Here is a 26885-nt window from a genome sequence, read left to right on the forward strand (position 1 = left end):
TTACCTTCTCTGTGCCCTAGTTATCTCATCTGTAAAAATGGGGATGAGGACTGTGAGCCCCACGTGAGACAACCTGATTACCTTGTATCTCCCCCAGTGCTTAGAACAGTGCTTCACATATAGTAAGAGCTTAACAAATACCGTCATTATTATTAATAATAGGAAAACCTGCTGCTCCAGGGCAGCTTCAAGAGCCTCTCATGGGACAGACATGGCCCTTTTTATCGTAGTATTTGGTAAGTGCTTACTATTTGCCAGGCACCGTTCTAAGCACTGATGATAATTGTGGCCTTTATTAAGTGCTTATTATGTACCAGGCATTGGACTAACTGCTGGGGTGGCTACAAGTAAATTGGGCTGGACACAGTCTCTGTCCCGTGTGGGGGTCACAGTCTTAATCCCCATTTTGCAGGTGAGGGAACTGAGGCACAGAGAAGTGAAGCGACTCGGCCAGGGTCACACAGCAGACAAATGGTGAAGTGAGGATTAGAACCCAGGTCTTAATGACTCCCAGGCTCTTGCTGTATCTACTAGACCACACTGGGGAGGCCCTCTGGTCTGGTCACCTCCCAGCCCATCTTGGACAGAAATTATGTCCATCCTGAAAAGCTTGTATCTACACCACCGCTTAGTACAGTGCCTGGAAAACAGAAATCACTTAATGAAGGCCATAACAAATTTTAAAAAAAGAAAACAGTGGGGACAACACCTGTTTCAGTCACGCCAGAATATAACTAGGGAAATCCCTGACATCTCAGCAGCAGCTCTGTACTGAACACAACTTGTTATGGGCAGGGACCTGTCTGAGAATTCTGTTGGATTGGACTTTCCCAAGGGCTTAGGAAAGTGTTCTGCAAATAGTAAGCACTCAATAAATCCCGTTGACTGATTGATCCATCAAACGCCTATCCCGTGCCAAGATTACTCACACTTGTAGGGGACGTCGAGTTCATTCTTCATGTTCTCCGGAAACTGGTCGTCTAATGGAGTCCATAGTCCGGAGTTTTGCCGGTATTATGGTTAGATTGGCCAAACTGGGGAATCATGCGAGTTGCATAGGTTTATTGTATTTGGTGACGTTACCGCTTTTCCGCACGATCTGGACTGCTTTCAGTGGGAAGCTGTAGTCATAGGGTCAGTGGCGAGATAAATGAGATGGAGGTAGAGTGAGCATTAGAGGTGTGAGGTGAGCATGCAGTGTTGTATTAGGAAATCAGTGAGGTGAGTTAAGAAGAGGTGAGCTGGTTGAGCGCTTTAAAGCCGATGGCTAAGTGCTTCTGTTTGATGCGTAGGTGGATGGGCTACCACTGGAAATTTTTGAGGAGTGGAGAGATGTGGACTGAACATTTTTTTTCTTTTTTAGGAAATGTGATCCGGGCAACGGAGTTCAATAAGAACTGGAGTGGAGAGAGACAGGAAGGAGGGAGATAGGGTAAATGCTTGGATCAGTGCAGTAGCTGTTTGGATGGAGCGGGCAGGGTGGATTTTTAGCAATGCTGTGGAGATAGAACCTAGAGGATTTTGTGACGGTTGGAATATGTGGTCTGAATGGGAGACTGTCACGGACAAGGCCAAGGTTACGGGTTTGAGAGAGGGAGGAAGGGGGTTCTGTCTAGAGGAAAGGGGGGAGAAGCAGCGTGGCCGGAGCTTTGGAGTCAGAGGTCATGGGTTCAAATCCTGGCTCTGCCAATTGTCAGCTGTGTGACTTTGGGCAAGTCACTTAACTTCCCTGGGCCTCAGTGACCTCATCTGTAACATGGGGATTAAGACTGTGAGCCCCCTGTGGGGCAACCTGATCACCTTGTAACCTCCCCAGTTCTTAGACCAGTGCTTTGCACATAGTAAGTGCTTAATAAATGCCATTATTATTATTGGGCAGGAGGAAGTGGAATTTGGCTTTGGCGGTGTTAAGTTGTAGGTGTCGGCGGGACATCCAATTAGAAGGCAGGAGGAAATCAGAGACTGCAGAGGGGAAGAGGTCAGGATTCTGGTCCCTTGAGAGGCTCACCACCTACGTGGCGCAGTGGAAAGAGCTCGGGCTTTGGATTCAGAGGTCATGGGTTCAAATCCCAGCTCCACCAATTGTCAGCTGTGTGACTTTGGGCAAGTCACCTCACTTCTCTGGGCCTCAGTTACCACATCTGTAAAATGGGGATTAAGACTGTGAGCCCCCCCATGGGACAACCTGATCACCTTGTAACCTCCCCAGCACTTAGTACAGTGCTTTGCACATAGTGAGCACTTAATAAATGCCATCATTAATTATTACAAGTGGTTAGAACAGTGTATTGTTCACTTTAGTGAGTGGCCCAGTAAATACTATCACTTGTCTTAGGCTGTCAAGTCCTCTTCAACCCGTAGTGACTCCAGGGACACATCTCTCCCAGAACTCCCGCCTTTCCATCTGCAGTCATTCTGGTCACGTATCCATAGAGTTTTCTTGGTAACAATCTGGAAGTGGTTTACCATTGCCTCCTTCCACGCAGTCAACTTGAGTCTCTGCCCTCGATTCTCTTCCCGTGCCGCTGCTGCCCAGCATGGGTGAGTTTTGACTTGTAGCCAATGCCCTCACTAGCCACTGTCCAGGCTAGAAATGGAGAGACTGGTAGAAACTCTTCAGCTGCAGTTCTGAGAGGAGAAATACTATCACATCTACTCCTCTTTTTCTCCCTACTCCACTCACAACTGAAAATATCATTACCTGAACAGGAAACTAAAAAAAAAAAAGGGGGGGGGGCAAAAGTAGCCCTAAATCCTTGGGATTTAATCAATTGCATTTTTTTATGCACTTAATGCATACATAGCACTTTACTAAGCACTTGGGAGAGTAGAGTATGGCAGAGTTAGTAGATATGTTCCCTGCCCCAAGTGAGCTTACAGTTTAGAGATAATAATAATGGTTTTTGTTAAGCACTTGTGTCAAGTTCTAAGCATTGGGGTAGATATGAGGTAATCAGGTTGTCTCCCATGGGGTTCGCAGTCTTTATCCCCATTTTACAGATGTAGGACTTGAGGCACAGAGAATTTGTGACTTGCCTGAAGTCACACAGCTGATATGGCAAAGCCAGGATTAGAACCCACGACCTCAAACTCCCAAACCCGTACTCTTTCCACTAAGCCATGCTGCTTCTCTAGGAACGGAGATGGGCATAAATATAAATGAATAAATAACAAATATATACATAAGTGCTGTGCGGGGTGGGGGGGGGGGGGTGAAAAAAGGGAGCAAATCCAAGTGTGTTATTAGTCACTATTCTGTAAAGTTTGGATTAGATGTTCAGAATTAAAGAAAAAAAACTTGCTGCTAGTACTTTTGAGATATGAAATGAGCCGATCGGACGCAGTCCCTGTCCCATATGGGGCTCACAGGCTGAGGAAGAACAGGACGTTCATCCCCATTTTACAGATCAGGCAACTGAGGCAAAGGGGAAAGATAAGCACATTGCCCAAGGTCATATGTCTGGCAAGAGGGGTGCCGGCCTGCCCTCTTTAAACAGGGACACACTGTTCCCAGCTTCGCTGAAAAATGCCATTAGGGTTCTTCATGTGGCTTGTGCTCCTTTTCAGAAACGTTACTCAGTTCGTTTGGAAGAATGAAGTGCACTGAATCGGAACGAACAGAACAGGCTGAAACTTGATCGGAAAGTCTCGCGTCTCAAGCCAGCAAATGATTGGGTGGGGAATTTACCCATACCACTAAGGGAAAAATTACAAAATGCATTTATGCTCGAGAGACCGAGCTCAGCATTCATGTAGGCAAGCAGAGATTTATTTTGGGGGCTTTTTTTAAAGCTTATTATATAAAATTGTATGCTAGAGAGTGAGTCATTTAGCTTGTCCTTGTTGTTTAATGTAGTTCATCAGATAGAATGCTGAAAGGTAAAATGGCATGAATACAGAATAATGAGTTCTACTGCCTCTAAAGAGATTCAAGCCTTTTCCATATATGTGATTGGAAAAAATAAATAATAGAAAGCAACTTTCTGTCCACTCTGCCGCCAGGTGTGATTGTGATGGTACACCAGTGGCGAAGATAATGTCGAAAGGAAAAGTCTCCTCAGGTCTAATCAGTCAATCAATCAGTGGTATTTATTGAGCACTTACTATGTGTAGAACACTATAATAAGCATTTGGGAATATAAGGAAGCCATGTGGCCTGGTGGATACAGCACTGCCCTGGGAGTCAGAAGGACCTGGGTTCCAATTCCGACTCTGCCACCTGTCTATTGTGTGACCTTGGGCAAGCCACTTCACTTCTCTGGGTCTCAGTTCCCTCCTATAAAATGAGGATGAAGATGCAAGTCCCATGTGGGACAGCAACTGCATCCAGCACGATTTGCTTCTCTTCATCAAGGTGCTCAGTACAGTGTCTGGCACATAGTAAGTGGTAAACAGATACCAAAATAAATGAAGGTGGGCAGAAAAATTCCCTGCTTACAAGAAGCTTGTGATCTAGAGGGTAGCTAGACATTAACATTAATAAATAATGGACTAACACTAAAGTTGTTGTTTTTTAATGGCATTTATTAAGTGCTTACTATGTGCAAAGCACTATTCTAAGTGTTGGGGAGGTTACAAGGTGATCAGGTTGTCCAACGGGGGGCGCTCACGGTCTTAATCCCCATTTTACAGATGAGATAACTGAGGCCCAGAGAAGTGAAGTGACGTGCCCCAAGTCACACAGCTGACAATTGGCGGAGCTGGGATTTGAACTCATGACCTCTGACTCCAAAGCCCGTGCTCTTTCCATTGAGCCACGCTGCTTCTCCAAAAGTTCTGACATTTATCCAAACTACCTCAACTCAGATGTTTGTGTTTTGCTTTTTCCCCATTTCCTATAGTTCCGCCAGCCATTACGATGCCCCAAAAGTCTTTTAACGCAACCGCTGACAGGGAGGAGGCGATGACGTTATTCTGTAAAGCTTCTGGTGCCCCCAAGCCCGAGATCAACTGGTATCGGTAAGTTTCACACCATTCCTGCCGGAGGGTCAGATTCGCCTCCCCCAACCCAGCAATGTCCCCCTTCTTCCCGGCACTTTTCAGGAGAAGTCCTCCGACAGAATCCTGGAGAGGGATCCTTGCGTCAAGCAACCAAGCACTGGCTACCACTGGTCCTTTGAAATATTCTGGATGTTTCAAACTTTGCTTCCCCTAGAAGCATCCAGTTGGAAATCATCATCAATCGTATTTATTGAGCGCTTACTATGTGCACAGCACTGTACTAAGCGCTTGGGAAGTACAAATTGGCAACATATAGAGACAGTCCCTACCCAACAGTGGGCTCACAGTCTAAAATCCACCCAAAGAAGAGATGGAAGCCAAACCAGAAAGACCACGGGGCAGGAGAGGGTGCTAGATGTGTCCACGGGCAGCGGAGTGAATCACTTACGCTTCGGCCTCTTCTGTTGGGATTTTTTTATGGTATTTGTTAGGCGCTTACTAGTTGCCAGGCACTGTACTAAGGACTGGGGCCTTGTCTTATGTGTTCAAGTCGTTTCCCACCCATAGTGACTGCACGGACACATCTCTCCCAGAACGCCCCACCTCCATCTGCAGTCGTTCCGGTCGTGTAGCCGTAGAGTTTTCTTGGTAGAAATAGGTATAGTGGTTCCATGCAGTAAACTTGTCTCCTCCCTTGACTCTCTCCCACGCCGCCGCTGCCCGGGACAGGTGAGTTTTGACTTGTAGCAGGTTGCCTTCCACTCGCTAGCCACTGCCCAAGCTAGGAATGGAACAGGTGTGCTTCTGCTTGACTCTCCCTCACCTAGCCAAGACTGGTATAGTACTAGAAACTCTGCAGGTGCCTTCCTGAGAGAAGGAAGTACTGGGGTAAATACAAGCTAATCAGGTTGGACACAGTCCATGTCCCACTTGGGGCTCGTGGTCTGAATCTCCACTTTACAGATGAGGGAACGGAAGCCCGGAGAAGCCAAGTGACTCGCCCAAAGTCATACAGCCAAGTGGTGGAGCCAAGATTAGAGCCCCAGTTCCTCTGAACTCCCAGGCCCTTACTCTATCCATTAGGCCACACTGCTTCTGAGGAGCTCTTTGGTTGCATCTGCTCATTAGATGGACTGTACTGAGCATTTGCAACAATACAACAAACATTCCCTGCCCAGAATCCCAGCTTTTCCGAGTCTCGGAGAGGAGACAGGGATGAAACCAGAAAGGGTCTCTTGAGGGAGGCAGACAGAGGAGCAGAGAATGATGGATGAATTTTTGGGACAACCAATTAATCCATCGATGGTACTTACTGAGCATTTACTCTTGCCCAGAGCACTGTACTAAGCACTTGGGAGAGTGTGGCTACTATGAATCCCTTCACTTCTCTGGACCTCAGTTACCTCATCTGTAAAATGAGGATTAAAACTGTGAGCCCTGTATAGGATAACCTGATCACCTTGTATCAACCCCAGTGCTTAAACAGTGCTTGGCATATAGTAAGTGCTTAACAAATACCATCATCATTATTATTATTATGAATCACAGGTGGTTTGGGGGCTCCTGGATAACCGAGGACACTTCCCTTGATGGACTCAAATGTCCTTCCCTGTGGCATTACTGTTCCTGTTCCTTCCTCCGAATGAATTGTCTCTGAAAGCTGTCACACTGCCATTGTCAGGAAATGACATTTACACACACACACACACACACACACACACACACACACACACACACTCACTCACCTCTTTTATCTTTCTGACACCATTTTACTCCAGTGAAAAATCACCTCCAAACAAGATCAAGACATCTTGAAACAGCTCACACTAGATGCTTTAATACTGTTAGGGAAGATAGAAATTAGCCCTAAGCTAGGCCTGAGCTCTGAATTCCCATCACAGAAGTGGGAAAAAAAAACATTTAGGTTAGAGCAGTCCTTAGGACTTCCTGTATTGTGGAATTGGGACTGAGGAGTGTCTTGTGAATTGGGTATGCCCGGCCTGAATAAGGAAATGAATCCAAAGAGACTTGGCTCTGAACTCCTTATCTTCCCACCCAAACCCTGTCCTCCCCATGTCTTCCCCATCACTGTAGACAACACCTCTGTCCTCCCCACCTCACAAGCCCATAACTTCAGCTTTGTCCTCAACTCATCTCTCTCGCATCCGTATATTCAGTCTGTCACCAAATCCTGTTGGTCTACCTTCACACTGTGGCTAAAGCCCATCCTTTCCTCTCCCTCCAAACTGCTACAATCCTGATCCAATCACATATTCCATCCCACCTTGACTACTTTATCTGCCTTCTCACTGACTTCCCAGCCTCCTGTCTCTTCTCACTCCAGTCCATACTTTATTCTGCTGCTTGGATCATTTTGCTACAGAACATTCAGGGCATGTCTCCCTATTCCTATTACTGCATCAGCCTCCTCTCCAAACTCCCATCCTCCTGTCTCTCCCAACTTCAATCCATACTTCACGCCACTTCCCAGATCGTCTTTGTGCAGAAACGCTCTGGGCATGTTTCTCCCCTCCTCAAAAATCTCCAGTGGCTACCAATCAACCTACACATCAGGCAGAAACTCCTCACCCTGGGCTTCAAGGCTGTCCATCACCTCGCCCCCTCCTATCTCCCTCACCTTCCTTCTCTCCTTCAGCCCAGCCCGCACCCTCCGCTCCTCTGCTGCTAATCTCCTCATTGTGCCTCGTTTTCACCTGTCCCGCCATCGACCCCCAGCCCATGTCCTCCCCCTGGCCTGGAATGCCCTCCCTCCCCACATCCGCCAAGCTAGCTCTCTTCCTCCCTTCAAAGCCCTACTGAGAGCTCACCTCCTCCAGGAGGCCTTCCCAGACTGAGCCCCCTCCTTCCTCTCTCCCTCCTCCCCATCCCCCCGCCTTACCTCCTTCCCCTCCCCACAGCACCTGTATATATGTTTGTATGTATTTATTACTCTATTTTACTTGTACATATTTGTTCTATTTTATTTTGTTAATATGTTTTGTTTTGTTGTCTGTCTCCCCCTTCTAGACTGTGAGCCTGCTGTTGGGTTGGGACCGTCTCTATATGTTGCCAACTTGTACTTCCCAAGCGCTTAGTACAGTGCTTTGCACACAGTGAGCGCTCAATAAATACGAATGAATGAATGAATGAATATCTCCCTATTCCTCAAAAAACTTCAGTGGTTGCCTATTCACCTCTGCTTCCAACAAAAACTCCTCACCATTTGCTTGAAAACAGTCAATCACCTTGCCTCCTTCTACCTCACCATGCTACTCTCCCACTAAAATGCAGCCCACACAGTTCACTCATCTAATGTTAACCTTCTCACTGTGCCACGTTCCCATCTATCTTGCCACCGACCCCTTTCCCACATTCTCCCTCAACCCGGAATAACTTTCTCCTCCATATGCACCATACCACCACTCTCTCCACCTTCAAAACATACTCAGGTCATGTCTCTTCCAAGAGGCCTTCCCCTATTAAGCCCTCCTTTCCCAGGCTCACTTTCCCTTCAGTGTTGATTATGCATGTTATTCTTTGACCTTTGGACACTTGATATTCACCTTGCCCCTAACCCCCAGCACTGATGTACAGATCTTCAATTTATGTATTATCAATTATTTATTCATATAATGTCTGCCTCCCCCTCTAGACTATAAGCTTATGGGCAGGGAACATGTCTGCTAATTGTGTTGTATCGTACTCTCCGAAGCGCTTAGTACAGTGCTGTGCACATAGCACTCAAATGCGACTGGTGTATAGAGCTATAAGTCAGGAATGTTTTTCATTAGCAAGAGTGCTTTAAGACTAATTCACTGTAGTATTGTGTTTTATGAAAATATACATTTGTAACTCTCAAATTGGTGATATTCTTTCAATTTCCATGTTGATTTTCTTCCATCCTACTCTGAACGTGAGCCAAGTTTAGTCCTTATGCACAGTTCACATTGCATGTACTTTCAATTAATGTGGGGAGGTCATCAAAGGGAACAGGGCATACCATTTCTAATTAAATTATACATGGTGACAACAGAGCAGAAAGGCATAGGATTTTGTGAGGACAAACTAGAATCATTGTCTTCGTGATGAAGAGGGAAATGTTAAACTCTGCCTTCATTCAAAGAGTTAGTGACATAAAACCCACTCGTTCCAAGCGTTATCTCTGTCACCTCTCAATTTTCTCCTGCTGCTAAAGAAACATGTAGCTGATGGCAATATTAACCTTGTCTATCAGTGGCTGGAACGCTAAAACAATTGACAGGTCGCCATCAGCGAGGGGAGAATGATCTGCACTCGGGATATGCAGTCAGCTCTGGGAAGACAGATCCCCTTTTCATTCTCTAGGAATGGCAAGCTTATTGAAGAAAATGAAAAATACACATTGAAAGGAAGCAACACCGAGCTCACCGTCAGGAATATCATCAACAGCGATGGAGGCCTTTACGTCTGTCACGCCACAAACAAAGCTGGAGAAGAAGAAAGGCAGGTTTTCCTCCAAGTCTTTGGTAAGTATCACCCAGGCACCAGGCTCGGTCTGAAAACTACCCACCCCAAATCTACTGGTGTGAGAAAATGCCATGGTAAAAATCAATCAATGGAATTGATTGATTTTTTTAAATGGCATCAGTTACACGCTTATTATGTGCTAAGTACAGCTGTGGGGTAGATACAAGTTTATCAGGTTGGATACCATGCCTATCCCACATGAGGCTCACGGCCTTAATCCCCAATTTACAGATGAGGGAACTGAGGCCCAGAGAAGTCAAACAGCTCGCCCGTGGTCACCCAACCGACAAAGGGCGGTTGGATTAGAACCCAGGTCCTTCCGACTCCCAGGCCCAAATTCTTATCTACTAGGCCACACCGATTTTTACAACTAGAATCAGATGATAGTTTTCTGTCCATCAGTTTGCAGTAACTTTGACTTGTAATCAGTAAACATCCCCTCAGCTGTCTCTCATTTAGACTTTTTCCCTCCGACGTTTCCATATTCAGCCATGCCAAAGGATCCCAGCTTTCAATTTAGAATAATTACCTAGGAAAATGATTCTGCCTTTAGGAGCAGGAATCAAAAAAAGGGGAAAAAAAATAAATTAAAAAAAAAAACCACCTCATCTACCCGTCAGTGACAAGTGAAAAATTCAAGGCCGTCCATCTGATCTGTAATTAGGAAAGCTGGCAGCGGGCCGCCCATCTGATGAGAGATGATTTGGTTTGGCCGGTAAATGAAGCCACCGTTTGGGAGCTCCGGGCTCGAGGTTTCAGTTGGTCCTTTGCTCAAATTAGAAAAGGTCTTCAGCCAACTGAGCAGGGTGTGCAGCTTTAATAAGTCAATTTTGTGCAAGTGCTCGTGGGCGTTGGCAAGCGTGCCCGTATGGGATGCCATGGCAGCTGACCCGGGATGGGTCGAGCGAGATGGACCAGAAGGTCCAGCTGATCCTCGCCCTGGAGGCCCCAAGCACTTTTTTTGCAGGTTTCTGATGTAGAAGCCACATGGCCTGGTGGATAAAACACGGCTTTGGGAGTCAGAAGAACCTGGGTTCTAATCCTGGCTCTGCCACTTGTCTGCCGTGTGACCTTGGGTGAGTCACTTCACTTCCTCTGTGCCTCAGCTACCTCATCTGTAAAAGGGGGCTTGAGACCGTGAGTGCCATGTGGGACAGGGACTGTGTCCAACCTGATTTACTTGTATCCACCACAGCGCTTAAGCGCATAACAAATACCACTGTTAGCGTTATTATTAATTTGTAGGATGAGCCCAACTGTGTCTCTGGGCAGCGGAAGGGTCCCTGTAGACTGTAAGCTCGTTGTGGGCAGGGAATGTGTCTGCTTACTGTTATTTTGGACCCTCCCAAACACTTAGGACAGGGTAGACACTCAGTAAATATGAGTGAATGAAAGAATGAATGAATGGGGTGGATGGTGGCTAGGACAGCATGAGAAGCAGCATGGGCTAGTGACAAGAACACAGGCTTGGGAGTCAGGACATGAGTTCTAATTCTAGCTCTGCCACTTGTCTGCTGTGACTTTGGGCAAGTCACTGAGACTTAGTTTTTTTAATGGGGGACGGGTTGAGGAGCAAATCTTGCAGTGGGTTGGATTCTGGTGGCTCAGTGGAAAGAGTACGGGCTTTGGAGTCAGAGGTCATGGGTTCAAATCTCGGCCCCACCAATTGTCAGCTGGGTGACTTTGGGCAAGTCACATCACTTCTCTGTGCCTCAGTTACCTCATCTGTAAAATGGGGATTAAGACTGTGAGTCCCCTGTGGGACAACTTGGTTACCTTGTAACCTCCCCAGCGCTTAGAACAGTGCCTTGCACTTTGTAAGCGCTTAATAAGTGCCGTCATTATTATTATGTCTCCCCCTCTAGGCTGAAAGATCATTTTGGGCAGGAAAAGTGTCTGCTAATTCTGTTTTGTACTCTCCCAAGAGCTTAGTGCAGTCTTCTGCACACAGTAAGAGCTCAATATGTACTTTTGATTGATAGCTCCAGAAGAGTAGTCCCCGGTAGAAATCCTAGCTTTTCCTTACCTTCGACTCTGGGCAGGAGGTGCAAGAAAGAAGTCTGGTGGTGAGGCTGCCATTTTGGATTCCCCACTGGCATTCCCATTCTTGGGACCGTCTTCTCGGCAGCTAACGGCCTATCCGTCAGATTCTCTCTGACCAACGATTTAAGTGACATATAGGTAGGCTGCTGATTCATAGTCCGATTTGGAACAATCCAGAGCCGTGAAGCGAATCGTGAGCCAAGTCCCTCTGAGAGTCACCTTGGTGGAAATGCATCTAATTCTCCCAGCACCAGCTTAGTGAATTAGAAACATTCTTGGAATCAAACTGGGAGGTCTTGACTCTGCCCAGCCCCTGTGGAGTGTCAGGAAATGCTAATTTTTCCTTCCCAGTTGTTTTACCACCCTGCTGGGGGCCAAACGTAATTGTCGGCATTCATTCTCTGTGCGTTTTCTCGCTTCTCTTAAGAGCGTTCTATAATTAAAAAGTACCCAAGTAAGACGTCACATTCGGCCAGGCCACTGGTGAGCGATAAAGAATAAAAAGAATTATGCGATGATATCCTTTTCCCCTGTCAACCAGTCTTTTTTTCCTCATAATGACAGTCACCCAGGAATATTTCACGATTAATCAGCGGTTAGTCCTCTAAATGTCAGTGACTCCTGTCGAAAATGTCAAGCCTGGAATTTTTCTCCTCCTCACGGTGACCCAATCAAAGGTCTTCAGTGAGTTAAAACCATTAATAGGGCTCGCAGGGGGATCGTGGCTATATGGCCCGGGAGATGCCTGAGTTTTAGTTAGAGCACATGGCCCTGTGTTTGGTGCTTTTCAGGAAAACCCCAAGTTGAAAAAAACTTCAAATTAGCAAGTTTCAGGTGGCTGACTTCAAAGAAACTTTAAATGAGCAGTGGTCGAGAGTGGGTAAGCAGGACCTTAATGGCTCGGCTATATATACATATATACATATATACATATATATATATATTTATATATATATATATATATAGATCCACATGGTTATTGCATTTCCCTCTGGTGGCTCCAGTGTTACTTCTGGAGTTGATAATTTCCCTCTTACGGTCCTGGTCTTTGGCCCAGGGAGGCAGTCAGTAAGTAGGTAGTGTGCAGTCCTGTCTGTTCTGAACCATTTCTAATGGAGTGGGTAAATAAAGTGAAGAAATTACTCCACTAAGGATCCCTTTTCATTTTCTTATTCCGTGAATGGCTCCTAACTCCAGTTACGGTGTTTATACGGATCACGTTCTCAGTAGTAGTTTTGGTATCTGTCATTCATTCAATCGTATTTATTGAGTGCTTACTGTGTGCAAAGCATTCATCCATTCAATCATATTTATTGAGCACTTACTGTGTGCAGAGCACTGTACTAAGCTCTTGGGAAGTACAAGTTGGCAACATATAGAGATGGTCCCTACCCAACAAGCTTACAGTCTAGAGCGGCGCTCTAGGGGAGCGACCTCCTATGCCGGGCTTTGAATCAGTCAATCCCTGCTATTTATTGAGCTCTTCCATGTTGAGCGCTGTGCTAAGGTCTTGGGAGAGGACAGTCTTACAGGGATCGAGCGCTTGTGCCAGGCACTGTGGTGAGCGCTTGGGTAGAGATGATCGGGTCAGACACGGTCCCTTGTCCCATATGGGGCTCATGGTCTAATGAGAGATGGAAATCAGGGGTTGAATCCCCATTTTGTAGATGAGGAAACTGAGGCCCCGAGAAGTGAAGTGACTTTTCTAAGGTGACCTGGCAGGCCAGTGGTGGAGCCAGGATTAGAATCCTCGTCGTCCTATTCCCAAGCCTGTGCTTTTTCCATTAGGCCACACTGCTTCATCGCCATCATCAAAATAATAGCATTTAAATGCTTACTATGTGCCAAGCACTGTACTGAGCTCTGGGGTAGATAGAAGATAACCAAGTTGGACACAGTCCCTGTCCCACATACGGCTCACAGTCTTAACCCCCATTTTATAGATGAGGTAACAGAGGCCCAGAGAAGTGAAGTGACTTGCCCAAGGTCACACAGCAGAGAAGCAATCCTCAAAAATCTCCAGTGGCAACCAGTCAACCTATGCGTCAGGCAAAAACTCCTCACTCTCGGCGTCGAGGCTGTCCATCACCTCGCCCCCTCCTACCACACCTCCCTTCTTTCCTTCTCCAGCCTAGCCCGCACCCTCCACTCCTCTGCTGCTAACTTCCTCACTGTGCCTCGCTCTCGCCTGTCCCGCCATCGACCCCTGGCCCATGTCCTCCCCCTGGCCTGGAATGCCCTCCCTCCGCACAACAGCCAAGCCAGCTCTTTTCCTCCCTTCAAAGCCCTACTGAGAGCTCACCTCCTCCAGGAGGCCTTCCCACACTGAGCCCCCTCCTTCCTCTCCCTCTTCCCATCCCTTCCACCCTACCTCCTTCCCCTCCCCACAGCACCTGTATATATGTTTGTACAGATTTATTACTCTATTTTACGTGTACATATTTGCTATTCTATTTATTTTATTTTGTTAATATGCTTTGTTTTGTTGTCTGTCTCCCCCTTCTAGACTGTGAGCCCGTTGTGGGATAGGGACCGGCTCTATATGTTGCCAACTCGTACTTCCCAAGCACTTAGTACAGTGCCCTGCACACAGTAAGCGCTCAATAAATGTGATTGGATGAATTAATGAAAAGTGGTGGAGCCGGGATTAGACATCAGAAAGGCCGATGGGCCCGTATCCTGTGACCTCCCAGGGAATCTCAGGACTGGACACAGAAGATCGAATGGGGGGGTTCCTGTTTCCCTCCCAGTCAGGCCATTCCTTCCACTCGCGAGTGAGTCATGTCTGTCTTTTTTACAGTGCAGCCTCACATTATACACCTGAGAAATGAAACCACGTTTGAGAACGGCCAGGCGACCCTCGCGTGTGAGGCGGAGGGAGAGCCCCTTCCGGAAATCACTTGGAAAAGAGTCATCGACGGGAAAACCTTCTCCGAGGGTGACAAGGTAAAAGCCATTCAGTGGGCTGCCGGGGGATCGGAGATGGGGAGAGTTAAATGATCGGCAGTCTTGAGTCGGATGGTTAAAGACAGAGCGGGGGTCGTTCAGATGGGAATAGCGCTTGGCCCTCCTATAATGCAGTGCACCTGAAACAGTCAACCTGATCATCGGGGCCAGTGGTAATATTAATAACTAATGATGATGGTCCTGGTTAAGTGCTTACTATGTGCCAAGAGCAATTCTAAGCACTGGGGTTGATGGTAGTGGTGGTGGCGCTTCTTTTAAGCGCTTACTATGTGCCAAGGTAAGCTCAGTTGGTTAGAGCGTGGTGCTGATAACGCCAAGGCTGCGGGTTCGATCCCCGTATGGGCCACGTATCTTTAGGCCTTCCCAGACTGAACCCCCTCCTTTCTCTCCCCCTCCTCCCCATCCCCCCGCCTTACCTCCTTCCCCTCCCCACAGCACCTGTATATATGTTTGTACATATTTATTACTCCATTTTATTTGTACATATTTAGTCTATTTACTTTATTTTGTTAATATGTTTTGTTGTCTGTCTCCCCCTTCTAGACTGTGAGCCCACTGTTGGGTAGGGACCGTCTCTATATGCTGCCAACTTGTACTTCCCAAGCACTTAGTACAGTGCTATGCACACAGTAATCAATCAATCAGTCGTATTTATTGAGCACTTATTGTGTGCAGAGCACTGTACTAAGCGCTTGGGAAGTACAAGTTGGCAACACAGTAAGCGCTCAAGAAATACAATTGAATGAATGAATGCCAAGCGCTGTTCTAAGTGCTGGGGTGGATACAAGGTATTCAGGTTGGACACAGTCCCTGTCCCACATGGGGCTCACACTCTTAATCCTCATTTTACAGAACTGAGGCCCAGAGAAGTGACTTGCCTAAGGTCACACAGCAGACAAGAGGCGGAGCTGGGATCGGAACCCAGGTCCTTCTCCAGGGCGCTAGCCACTGTGCCACACTGCTTCTTAGTAGAGACAGAAAGCAAGCCGGAGTCCCACAGTCAGTCCCCCTGAAAGGAGAGTCTGTGATAATGGGCAAGACGTTGCCCATTTGGTGGACCCCTGCCTTGATTTGATTTGATTGATTTTATCTTAGGGTATTCATCGAGTTCCTACCACATGCCAAGCACCTTTCTAAATGCTGGGGTTGATAAACGTTTTTTAAGTTGGACACAGCCCTTGTCCCACTTTGGGGTTCATGCTTGGAGTTGCAGGGAGAAAGATTTGAGAAGCAGCTTGGCTCCTTGGAAAGAGCCCGGGCTTTGGAGTCAGAGGTCATGGGTTCGAATTCCGACTCCACCACTTGTCAGCTGTGGGGCCTTGGGCAAGCCACTTAACTTCTCTGGGCCTCAGTTACCTCACTTGCAAAATGGGATTAAGACTATGAGCCCCACATGGGACAATCTGATCACCTTGTATCCCCCCCAGCGCTTAGGACAGTGTTTTGCACACAGTAAGCGCTTAACAAATGCCATAATCATCATTTTACAGATGAAGGAACTGAGGCCCAGTGAAGCGACTTGCCCAAGGACACCCAGCGAGCAATTGACAGAGCCAGGATGAGAATCTGGGTCCTCCGACTTTCCAGGCCCTAGCTTTTTCCAATAATAAGAGTAATAATGGTATTAAGCGCTTACTATGGGCCAGGCATCGTACTAAGCAATGGGGCAGATACAAGTAAATTGAGTTGTACACAGTCCCTGTCCCACATAGGATTTACAGTCTCAATCCCCATTTTACAGAGTGTGTAACCGAGGCACAGTGAAATGATCTACCCAAAGTCACACAGCAGAAAAGGGTCGGTGCCAGGATTAGAACCCACGTCCTCTGACTCCCAAGCTCTTGCCACTAGGCCATGCTGCTTCGCCTAACTTTGCCTCACTTTTGTTGAGCACTTTCCATGCTCCAGGCATTGTATTAAGCACTGGAGTGGATGTAAAGATACAGAAGTCTGACCCCACGTGATCAAAATTGGAGGGAGAACTGGGATCGAATCCCCGTTTAATAGATGAGGAAACTGAGGCACAGAGAAGTTTAAGGTAGAGGTCACAGGCCCCTATTCTTGCCCCTGTCCCAGAAGAGGTGCAGACTTGATGGTAGGAACAGCCTGAGCCAACCTGGGCACCAAAAGTTACAGCACCTTTCAGAAACGAAGAAGCGCAATTGCGATGTATTGGGTAATGGAGCGCTTCTCTTCTCCTCTCCCCACCCCCTCACAAACGCATCCCCCTAATTCGTGACAGCTTCATCTGCAAACCACTTCACAGGACCTAATCTAGAGTCTGCAGTAATAGAGTGTGTAATTTTAAACACCTCAGGAAAACTCTGAAGAGGATATAAGTGGTGACACTGGGCTATACTCCTCTCCCCGCTTTAGAAAAATTGGCCCTCAGGATTCCTTGAGGATATTTGCGTTGTTCTTGATCTCTGCTGCCTTTCAACTAAGCTGAGTGTGTTTAAATATTAAACCGCAAGAGCCTACATTATTAAACGAGACTCCGATTGCTGAAAGGGTTTAGTTGCGTTGAGCCACCCCCGTCTCTGAGTAGAGTTTATGCAGTGGTTGTGATGGTGGTTGTTGGTTATTGTGATGAGGGTTGGTGATTGTAATAATAATGATAATGATGGTCCTTGTTAAGTGCCTACTATATGCCAAGCATTGTCCTAAGTGCTGGGGTAGATACTAGGTTATCAGGTTGTCCCATGTGGGGCTCACAGTCTCAATCCCCCATTTTGCAGATGAGGTAACTGAGGCCCAGAGAAGTTTAAGTGACTTGCCCGAAGTCACACAGCCGACAAGTGGCAGAGCCAGGATTAGAACCCATGACGTCTGACTCCCAAGCCCAAGCTTTATCCACTAAACCACACTGATTGTAGTTGTGGTGAAGGTGTTTGGTGTGTGTGGTGATTGTGGTGGTTATGGTTTTGATGGTTGTGGTTGTGATGGCTGTAGTCGAGGTGGTTATTGTGCTTGTGATGATAGAGGTGGTTGTGGCAGCGGTTGTTGTAGCGATCACAGCGTTGGCAGTGCTGGGGCTACTGGTTTTCACCTCTATTATTGAAAACCAGAAGAATCGCTGGTGTGCAGGAATCATTCCAAAAGCCGTACTGAGCTCTCAGTACTGTGATCTGCTCACAGTAAACGTCCAATAAATACCGTCGATTCACGTGGGGCTAGGGGCATGGCAGCATATACAGCTATGTGGGTCGTGGTGGGGGGAGAAAAGGTCAATAATAATAATGATAATGGCATTTATTAAGCACTTACTATGTGCAAAGCACTATTGCAAGCACTGGGGAGGTTACAAAGTGATCCAGTTGTCCCACAGGAGGCTCACAGTCTTAATCCCCATTTTACAGATGAGGGAACTGAGGCCCAGAGAAGTTAAGTGACTTGCCCAAAGCCACGTAGCTGACAGTTGGCGAGGCCGGTATTTGAACCCATGACCTCTGACTCCAAAGCCCGCGCTCTTTCCACTGAGCCACACTGCTTCTCATGATGATGGTAGTGGTGAGTTTAGCGGCTGTATTTCGAGATGGACCTGAAACTGAGTAACTTGGGCTTTACATTTTAATTTTGCTCAGTTAAATAAGAGAAATAGGAGAAAGAAGAACACTGTTCGAGGAAGAGGACACATTTTTGTTGTCTGTCAAACAGATTGGTAGAGTTAACCATCTCATTGACCTTGGACGTCCAGTACAGCCTCCCGCAGGAGGAGGCAGAGGTGGACTCAGTGGATCAGCAGCGGCATGGGAGGCGTTCAGTCCATTTCCCCAGTTGTCCTCAGCTTCCCCAACTTGAGAGTTCAGCTCGGCCCGACCTGCACATCCCCCACCCATCCCGGGACTTGTGTACCCCACGATCATCTTTCATTCATTCAATCGTATTTATTGAGCGCTTACTGTGTGCAGAGCACTGTACTAAGCGCTTGGGAAGTACAAGTTGGCAACATATAGAGACGGTCCCTACCCAACAGTGGGCTCACAGTCTAACTACGATTGAATGAATCACCTCTGGGAGATGGGACGGAGAGAGAGGAGAGCCCCCCGGTTTGCCATTTCCCATCACGGGCACTTTTCCGTGCCAGCGAAGGGGCAGAGGATAGCTGAGTGAGAGTGTTGGACTGCAGTGCTCTGCACAGAGTTAGCGCTCAGGAAATACCAGCAATGATGATCAAACTCTGTTGGTTCCCCTCCATCTCCATTTTCCGGTTCCCAGCTACTGGGAATCATGCGTGGATGGTTGCACATCATATTTATTCATTCATTCAATCGTATTGAGCACTTACTGTGTGCAGAGCACTGTACTAAGCACTTGGGAAGTACAAGTTGGCAACGTATAGAGACGGTCCCTACCCAACAGTGGGCTCACAGTCTAGAAGTTTAGTCATGCCGTCGTATTTAGTGCTTATTGTGTGCAGAGCACTGCATTGAGTGCTGGGGTAAGTACCGTACAACATTGAGCAGATACATTCCCTGTCCTCAAGGCGCTTACAGTCTAGAGGAGATTGTAATTATTATGGCCCCTCTAGAAAATGGGATAGGAGGCATTGTTGAAACATTCTAATCTATTTTTCCTATCAGGCGAGCAAATATCACTTCCCAAAAGACAATTTCTCTTCTTTTGAGGGCATTAGGCCCTTCCCAAATATAACGTATAGACTGGTGATCAAATTGAAAGTGATTTTTTTTTCCCGCCCTCTGTGGAGATGAAATTCGAGCATTCTGTTTTGTCACGGAGCAGGAGGGAGAGAGAATATTATAGCCGGCCGTGAATCAAAGACCTTTACTATTGCAGCTGTGGCCAATAAAACTGGCTGCATTCTGGGAAACTGCTTTTATGCACGTAATTGCTTTAGAAATATCACTGTTTATGGAACCAAAAGTAATAAATGCTTAACCATCATGATCCAAAATGAGGATTACTTAATACCACCAAGCTTTTTTTTTTAAGGATGTTTTCTTGAGTCAGGGGAGCATCGTTTGTCAGTGGTGATATATTATTTTTTAATGGTATGCTCTCTGGTAAGCACTTGCTGTATGCCAGGCACTGTACTAAGCGCTGGAATAGATGCAAGCTAATCAGGTTGGAAACAGTCCATGTCCCAGATGGGGGTGCTCAGTCTTTTACAGATGAGGTAGTTGAGGCGCAGAGGAGTCAAGTGACTTGGCCAAGGTCACACAGCAGAGAAGTAGCGGAGCTGGAATTAGAACCTAGGTCCTTCGGACTTCCAGGCCACTGCTTTATCCACTCTTTATTCATTTATACATTTGTATTTGTTGGGTGCTTACTCTGTGCAAAGCCCTGTATTGAGCACTTGGGAGAGTACAGTTCAACAATAAACAGACACATTCCTTGCCCATAATGAGCTTACAGTCTTGTGGGGGAGACAGACATTAATAAACAAGAATAAACAAGTGCCCTGCATTACATATTTGAGGAGAGTTCGGTGGATGTGCTTAATACAGTGCTTTGCACACAGTGAGTGCTCAGTATATACAGTTGATTCAATGAACAAGTGAATTAATATTCCTAAGGCTGGGATGTGAAACTTGACACGGAGCTTCCGTCTCCCATGCTCTGAAGCCAGACACCTAAGAGACATTCTAGGAAATCCAAGTCTCCGTGAAGCGAGGTGTTGTGGTTGCCATCTCCCGAATCGAAGATGGGAATTTCCCAGGAAACACCTTCCACGTTCTCCAGAGCCCGTTTTTCCCGAGTGGGAGGTGGAGGAATAGTGAAGCAGCATTGACAGATGGAGCCCCAGAACTTTCAGCATTTTCCTGACTGCTGCCAATCGGTCAAGCAATCGTTGCCGTTCGTTGAGTGCTTACTGAGGCACTGTACTGAGTGCTTGGGACAGTAAAATCCAACAAGTCTGGTCAAACCGTTCTCCACCCAGGAGGAGCTTACAGTCCAGAGAAGAAGATGGAGCGGAATCCGCCTGAGGGTTCACGTCGGGTGGAGCCGCTACCTTCCGGGAACTCGACAGAACCCAACTGCAAAAAACACCAGGCCCCGACAAGGTCTCCATAGAGCATCTGTTGTCCCGACTGGGATTACAAACCACGCTCCGACAAGAGAGGATTCCAAAAGCAGAGATCCCGGGCTCAAACAGGCCCTTCCCTTTCTCCAGGCCCAATTCCCAGAAGAGGAAAACGAGCCCACGATGTTCTGCCCTGACGGATGGGAGGCCTTATTTCATTTGATGATGATGGCGTCTATTAAGTGCTCACTGTGTGCAAAGCACTGTTCTAAGTGCTGGGGAGGTGACAAGGTGATCAGGTTGTCCCACGGGGGGGCTCACATTCTTAATCCCCATTTTACAGATGAGGGAACTGAGGCCCAGAGAAGTGAAGTGACTTGCCCAAAGTCACACAGCTGACAATTGGCGGAGCTGGGATTTGAACCCATGGCCTCTGACTCCAAAGCCCGTGCTCTTTCCACTGAGCCACGCTGCTTCTCATTTCTGTTGCCTCTCATCGCGGATGAAATGCCTTTCCTTTATTGATGTCGGGCAGGTAGAACTCGATTGCTCTTGCTGGTTGTAGCTCCACCCAACTTTTTCTTAATGGAAAGCGAGAGGGTGATAGGCTGTGTGCGGGAGAAAACATCTGTTTCCAGTCAAAAATACTCACATCTACCTGCTGCTTCAGTTAGAAGAAAATCATTCATTCAATCGTATTTATTGAGCGCTTTCTCTGTGCAGAGTACCGTACTAAGCTCTTGGGAGAGTATTATACAACAATATAATGGCTTTGGAGTCAGAGGTCATGGGTTCAAATCCCAGCTCTGCCGATTGTCAGCTGTGTGACTTTGGACAAGTCACTTAACTTCTCTGTGCCTCAGTTACCTCATCTGTAAAATGGGGATTAAGACTGTGAGCCCCCTGTGGGACAACCTGATCACCTTGTAACCTCCCCAGCACTTAGAACAGTGCTTGGCACATAGTAAGCGCTTAATAAATGCCATTATTATTATTAACAATAAACATATAATCCCTGCCCACAATGAGGTTACAGTCTAGAGGACAAGCTAATATTCTCATGGCATCCTTGTTTTTACAGTCAATTGTATTCATTGAATGCTTACTGTGTGCAAAACACTGTACTAAGCATTTGGGAGAGGACAGTAGAACAATGTAACAGACACACTCCCTATGCACAATGAGTTTACAGTCCCAAGAGCTCTTGTCTAACAGATGAGCTGCCAGCTGAGAAAGCGGGGGAAACATTTGAAGCCAAATCCAGTTTGCTCTGAAATCCCTCAATCAATTCATGGTATTTATTGAACGCTTAATATGTGCAGAGCACTCTACTGTGCATTTGGGGATTAAGATTGTGATCCTTCTAAGGGGCAGGGACTGTGTCCAACCTTTCATTCATTCAGTCTTATTCATTGAGTGCTTTCTGTGTGTGGAGCACTGTACTAAGTGCTTGGGAGATGACCATATTCCCTGCCCAAAGTGAGTTTACAGTCTAAGGGGGGCAACAGACATCAATATAAGTACATTGCAGAAGGGGACGGGAGTGGGACTGATTAACTTGTGACTATCCTAGCACTTAGTACAGTGCCTGACATGGTAAGTGCTTAATAATAATAATAATAATGGCATTTATTAAGCGCTTACTATGTGCAAAGCACTGTTCTAAGCGCTGGGGAGGTTACAAGATGCTGAGGTTGTCCCACGGGGGGCTCACAGTCTTAATCCCCATTTTAAAGATGAGGTAACTGAGGCCCGGAGAAGTTAATTGACTTGCCCAAAGTCACACAGCTGACAAGTGGCGGAGCCGGGATTTGAACCCCTGACCTCTGACTCCAAAGCCCGTGCTCTTTCCACTGAGCCAGGCTGCTTCTCAAAATACCACAATGGATAGAGCACGGGCCTGGGAGTTGGAAGGTTATGGGTGCTAATCCCAGCTCTGCTACTTGTCTGCTGTGTGACCATGGGCAAGTCACTTCTCTGGGCCTCAGTTACCTCATCTGTAAAATGGGGGTTGAGACTGAGAGTCCCAAGTGGGACAGATTTGCCTGTATCCACCCCAGTGCATAGTAAAGTGCCTGACACATAGTAAGTGCTTAAATACCAGTTATAAAAAAGAAAAAATTGCAACCCAGTTGGTAGGCAGGCTGACATGACCACAAGGAGCTTCCTGTTTTAGAGTGGGAGACCAAATACCACAAATATCAGCGTGAGTATTGCGGGTAGGAAGATGGGAAATGGAAGGCAGCCACCAATATGCCAACCACTCTTTTCCACTGCAAAGTGACAGAAGGCCGAAAGGCCCAGGGCAGGAGCGAGCATATGGCTTCAAGGCCTGCAGAAGGCAAGCTGGTGGCCGGGAAATGTACCGATGCCCGCAGCTGGGAAGCGAGGGGGAGCGAGGCCAGCCCTGGAAGCCGGGCCCATAATTGGGGCACCTGGCTTGGTCATGGATAGATGGTCTCGGTGTCATGCCCAGGTGGCATCGGCCCATCCGGTACCAGGAAAGGGCCGCCCAGAAGGGTCATCTACTCGACCTGTGGGCAAAGGCTCCATCGGGTCTTCCTTTTCCCGGCCGAGGACGCTTCCTGGGGGGCCCGGCGTGACCATTCCGAGGCGGGAAGCCCACTTCATCTCAGGTGGGTTTTTGCTTGGCAATTGGATTTTCTTTGGGATGGGTCCCTTGAGTCGGTGGCCAAAAATTGTTTTAGCAGATTGGATTTGTCTGAGGAATTAATGGCCCATGCATCTGTCCATTTGTGATGTGCTCGTAAAAGGAGCCTGCTTTAGAGAGTGTGTGTGTATGTGTGTGTGTATGCACGAGCACACACTCCATTTGTGACCAGGACTGACTCATACTGGGGATTTTTGTTGGCCTCCAGTGAAGGAGGATGGAACAGAAAGTCCTTTCACTGTCGTACTTATTGAGCAATTACTGTGTACAGGGCAATGTACCTTAGTATATTGCTTGGGAGAGTATAGTACAACAATAAGCAGACATGTTTCCTGCCCACAATGAGGTTACAGTCTAGAGGGGTAGACCGACACTAACGTAAGATAAATGACAGGTATGTGCCTAAGTGCTGGCAAGATGGGCAATGAATAAAGGTTGTCACACCTGTCTACATGTTTTGTTGTCTGTCTCCCCCTTCTAGCCTGTGAGCCCGTTGTTGGGTAGGGACCATCTCTATATGTTACCGACTTGTACTTCTCAAGCGCTTAGTACAGTGCTCTGCACACAGTAAGCGCTCAATAAAGACAATTGAATGAATGAAAAGGGAGCAAGTCAGGCAGATGCAGAAGAGAGTGGGAGAAGGGGAAAGGAGGGCTTAGTCAGGTAAGGCCTCTTGGAGGAGATGGGCCTTGAGTAAGGGTTTGGACTGGGGGAGAGTCATTGTAGGATTTTGGATTTTCCCTTTGGCTTTAAAGCGTTCAATCAGCTGGCCCCTAAGTCACCTCACTAATCTCCAACTCCATCCCAGCCCACACAATGCGCTCCTCTAGCACCTGCTCTTTCACCTTGCGTCCATCTCATCTATCTCACCGCTGACCCCTTTCCCACATCCTCCTTCTAGCCTGAGCCTCCTTCCTCCACCATATACACCAGACCACTGCTCTCCTCACCTTCAAAGCCTTATTAAGGTCCCTTCTCTTCCAAAAGGCCTTCCCTGATTAAGCCGTCTTTTCCCCAGCTCCTTCTGCCTCTGGCATCGTCCTTGCCCCTCCATCTGGGCATTTGAGATTTGCTCCATCCTCAACCCCACAGCACTTGCCAACCTATCTTTCAATTATATAACATATTATATAAATTATTTGCACTAATGCGTATCTCCCCCTCTAGAAAGGAACACATCTGCCAACTCTGCTGTATCGTACTCTCCCAAGCGCTTAGTAAATGTGCTCTGCCTAGAGTAAGCGCTCAGTAAATACCGTTGATGAAAGACCTGATGGCCAGTAGCTTGTGGTTGGAGAGGGTGGTTTTGCTTTCTGGAGGGTCGGCAGAGTTGCCATCGTGATCTTCCACCTGCCCCTTCACCTCCTGTCCCCTGTGTTGATGTAGCCGTGTAACAGACTGGAGTGAGAAGGGAATGGGAGTTAAAGTCCTCAGGGACACCTGGGGGGCGGGTCAGGGGTGGGCGTGGCTCGGTGGAAAGAGCCCGGGCTTTGGAGTCAGTGGTCATGGGTTCAAATCCTGGCTCCACCAATTGTCAGCTGTGTGACTTTGGGCAAGTCACTTAACTTCTCTGTGCCTCAGTTACCTCATCTGTAAAATGGGGATTGACTGTGAGCCCCCCGTGAGACAACCTGATCACCTTGTAACCTCCCCAGTGCTTAGAACAGTGCTTTGCACATAGTGCTTAACAAATGCCATCATCATCACTGGGTGACAAGAGCCTCTTGGCCTTTTTTACTCATCTGCTTCCCAGCCATCCACACACCCCAGAAATCCTGGCAGGAGCCTCTTCCTAATAATAATGATGATTGTGGTATTTGTTAAGCACTTACTATGTTCCAGGTAGTGTACTAAGCTCTGGGGTAGACACGAGCTTATCAGGTTGGATACAGTCCCCGTCCCACATGGGACTCACAGTCTTATCCTTGAAACTGTGAGCTCGTTGTGGGCAGGGAATCAGTCTGTTATATTGTCCTATTCCAAGTTCTTAGTACAGGGCTGTGCACACAGTAAGCACTCAGTAAATATGACGGATTAATCCCCATTTTACAGATGAGGGAATTGTCACAATCAGTGGTATTTATTAATAATAATAGTAATAATAATGATGATATTTGTTAAGCGCTCACTATGTGCCAAGAACTGTTCTAAGCACTGGGGTAGATACAGGGTAATCAGGTTGTCCCATGTGGGGCTCAGTCTCAATCCCCATTTTACAGGTGAGGTAACTGAGACCCAGAGAATCAATCAATCAATCAATCGTATTTATTGAGCGCTTACTATGTGCAGAGCACTGTACTAAGCACTTGGGAAGTACAAATTAGCGCTTGGGAAGTACAGTGAAGTGGCCTGCTCAAGGTCACAGAGGAGACAAGTGGCAGAGCCAGGATGAGAGCCCACGTCTTCTAATGTGTTGCCAATTTGTACTTCCCAAGCTCTTGGTACAGTGCTCTGCACATAGTAAGCGCTCAATAAATGCGATTGATTGATTGATTGATTCTAACTCCCAAGCCCGTGTTCTTTCCACTAAACCTCACGGCTTCATTCGTTGAGCACCGACTATGTGCGGGGCACTGTTCTAAGCGCTCAGCATGGTACAGTACAATAGAGTTGGTAGACAATTTCTCTGCTTTGAAGGAACTTGCCACCTGGAGATGCCAAAATTGCAAGGAAGAAGTGATCTCGCATCGGAGCATTAATCAACACGGAAACTCCTTTGAGTCTAGGCACGACTGCTTTTGCTCATCTCTTCTGCTCTCCAAAGTTCAAGGCCAAAGGGAGGTCACCTCAGCAATCACTGAAACTGTTGGCCCCGGTTTCATCAATTCCCAGGGCCGGGTTGAACCCAGGCCTATTTATTCTCTCCCCAGGAGTTAGAAGGAGCAATTAATTACCGGCCAAATAAGATGTAATAGCTCTCAACTCCACAAATTAATGGTGTTTTTCCCAATTTTCGCAGAAAATCCATAACTCTAAACAACATTTACGATGAAAAATAGGGGTCAGCTTCAAGTATTCAGTAGAAAAGCAGCAGAATTTATTCTCTGAAATGAAGAGCTTCAACGATAAATTGCCTGTTTCAGGGTAGTCGTAACAGTAATATGGAAGAATTGCATCATTGTTGTAATTAATATTAATAATTATGGTATTTGTTAAGCACTTACTGTGTGCCAAATCCGATCCTAAGCTCTGGGGTTGATATGACGTAATCAGGTTGGAAACAGTCCCCGGTGCGAGGGGGAAGAGGTATTGGGTTCCCATTTTGCAGATGAGGAACCTGAGGACCAGGGAAGTAAAGTGACATTGTCGAGGTCACCCAGCAGGCAAGTGGCAGAGCTAGAATTAGAACCCAAGTCCTCTGTGTCCCCAGCCCGGGCTCTTTCCCCTTGGCTATGCCATCGAACGAGGCTTGAGGAAATTTTCCTACCTCAGTTGGGAGTGTAGTTTGGAGCTGGGAGAGGATCAAGGCGAGGAGACCAATGGGGTAGGAGGAAAGATGGTTAAAATAGGGAATCATCCCCTTGTCAGTTCTAATTGTAGCTCTGCCATTTGTCTGCTGTGTGACCTTGGACAAGTCACTTAACTTCTGTGGGCCTCAGCTACCTTATCTGTAAAATGGGGATTAAGACTGGAAGCCCCACATGGGACAACCCGATCACCTTCTATCTACCTCAGAGCTTAGAACAGTGCTCGTCATATAGTAAGTGCTTAACGAATACCATTATTATTATTATAGTTTCATCCTGTTAGCTTCTTGTGGACTTTTTTTTT

At 47.0% G+C, this 26885-nt stretch overlaps 1 protein-coding gene across 3 annotated transcripts in view; it reads left to right on the forward strand.

The window, feature by feature from the left end:
* Window positions 1-26885, forward strand: part of NCAM2 (neural cell adhesion molecule 2) — a 301463-nt gene that overhangs the window by 206214 nt on the left and 68364 nt on the right. For all 3 annotated transcript variants that reach the window (XM_038766071.1, XM_038766072.1, XM_038766073.1), the window contains exons 6-8: window positions 4842-4959; window positions 9286-9446; window positions 14291-14436. In XM_038766071.1, the coding sequence (XP_038621999.1) occupies window positions 4842-4959; window positions 9286-9446; window positions 14291-14436 (425 nt within the window). The remainder of the gene's footprint in view (window positions 1-4841; window positions 4960-9285; window positions 9447-14290; window positions 14437-26885) is intronic.

This window comes from Tachyglossus aculeatus, chromosome 24 (assembly GCF_015852505.1).
Source record: "Tachyglossus aculeatus isolate mTacAcu1 chromosome 24, mTacAcu1.pri, whole genome shotgun sequence".
In the NCBI taxonomy this organism is placed as follows: Eukaryota; Metazoa; Chordata; class Mammalia; order Monotremata; family Tachyglossidae; genus Tachyglossus; species Tachyglossus aculeatus.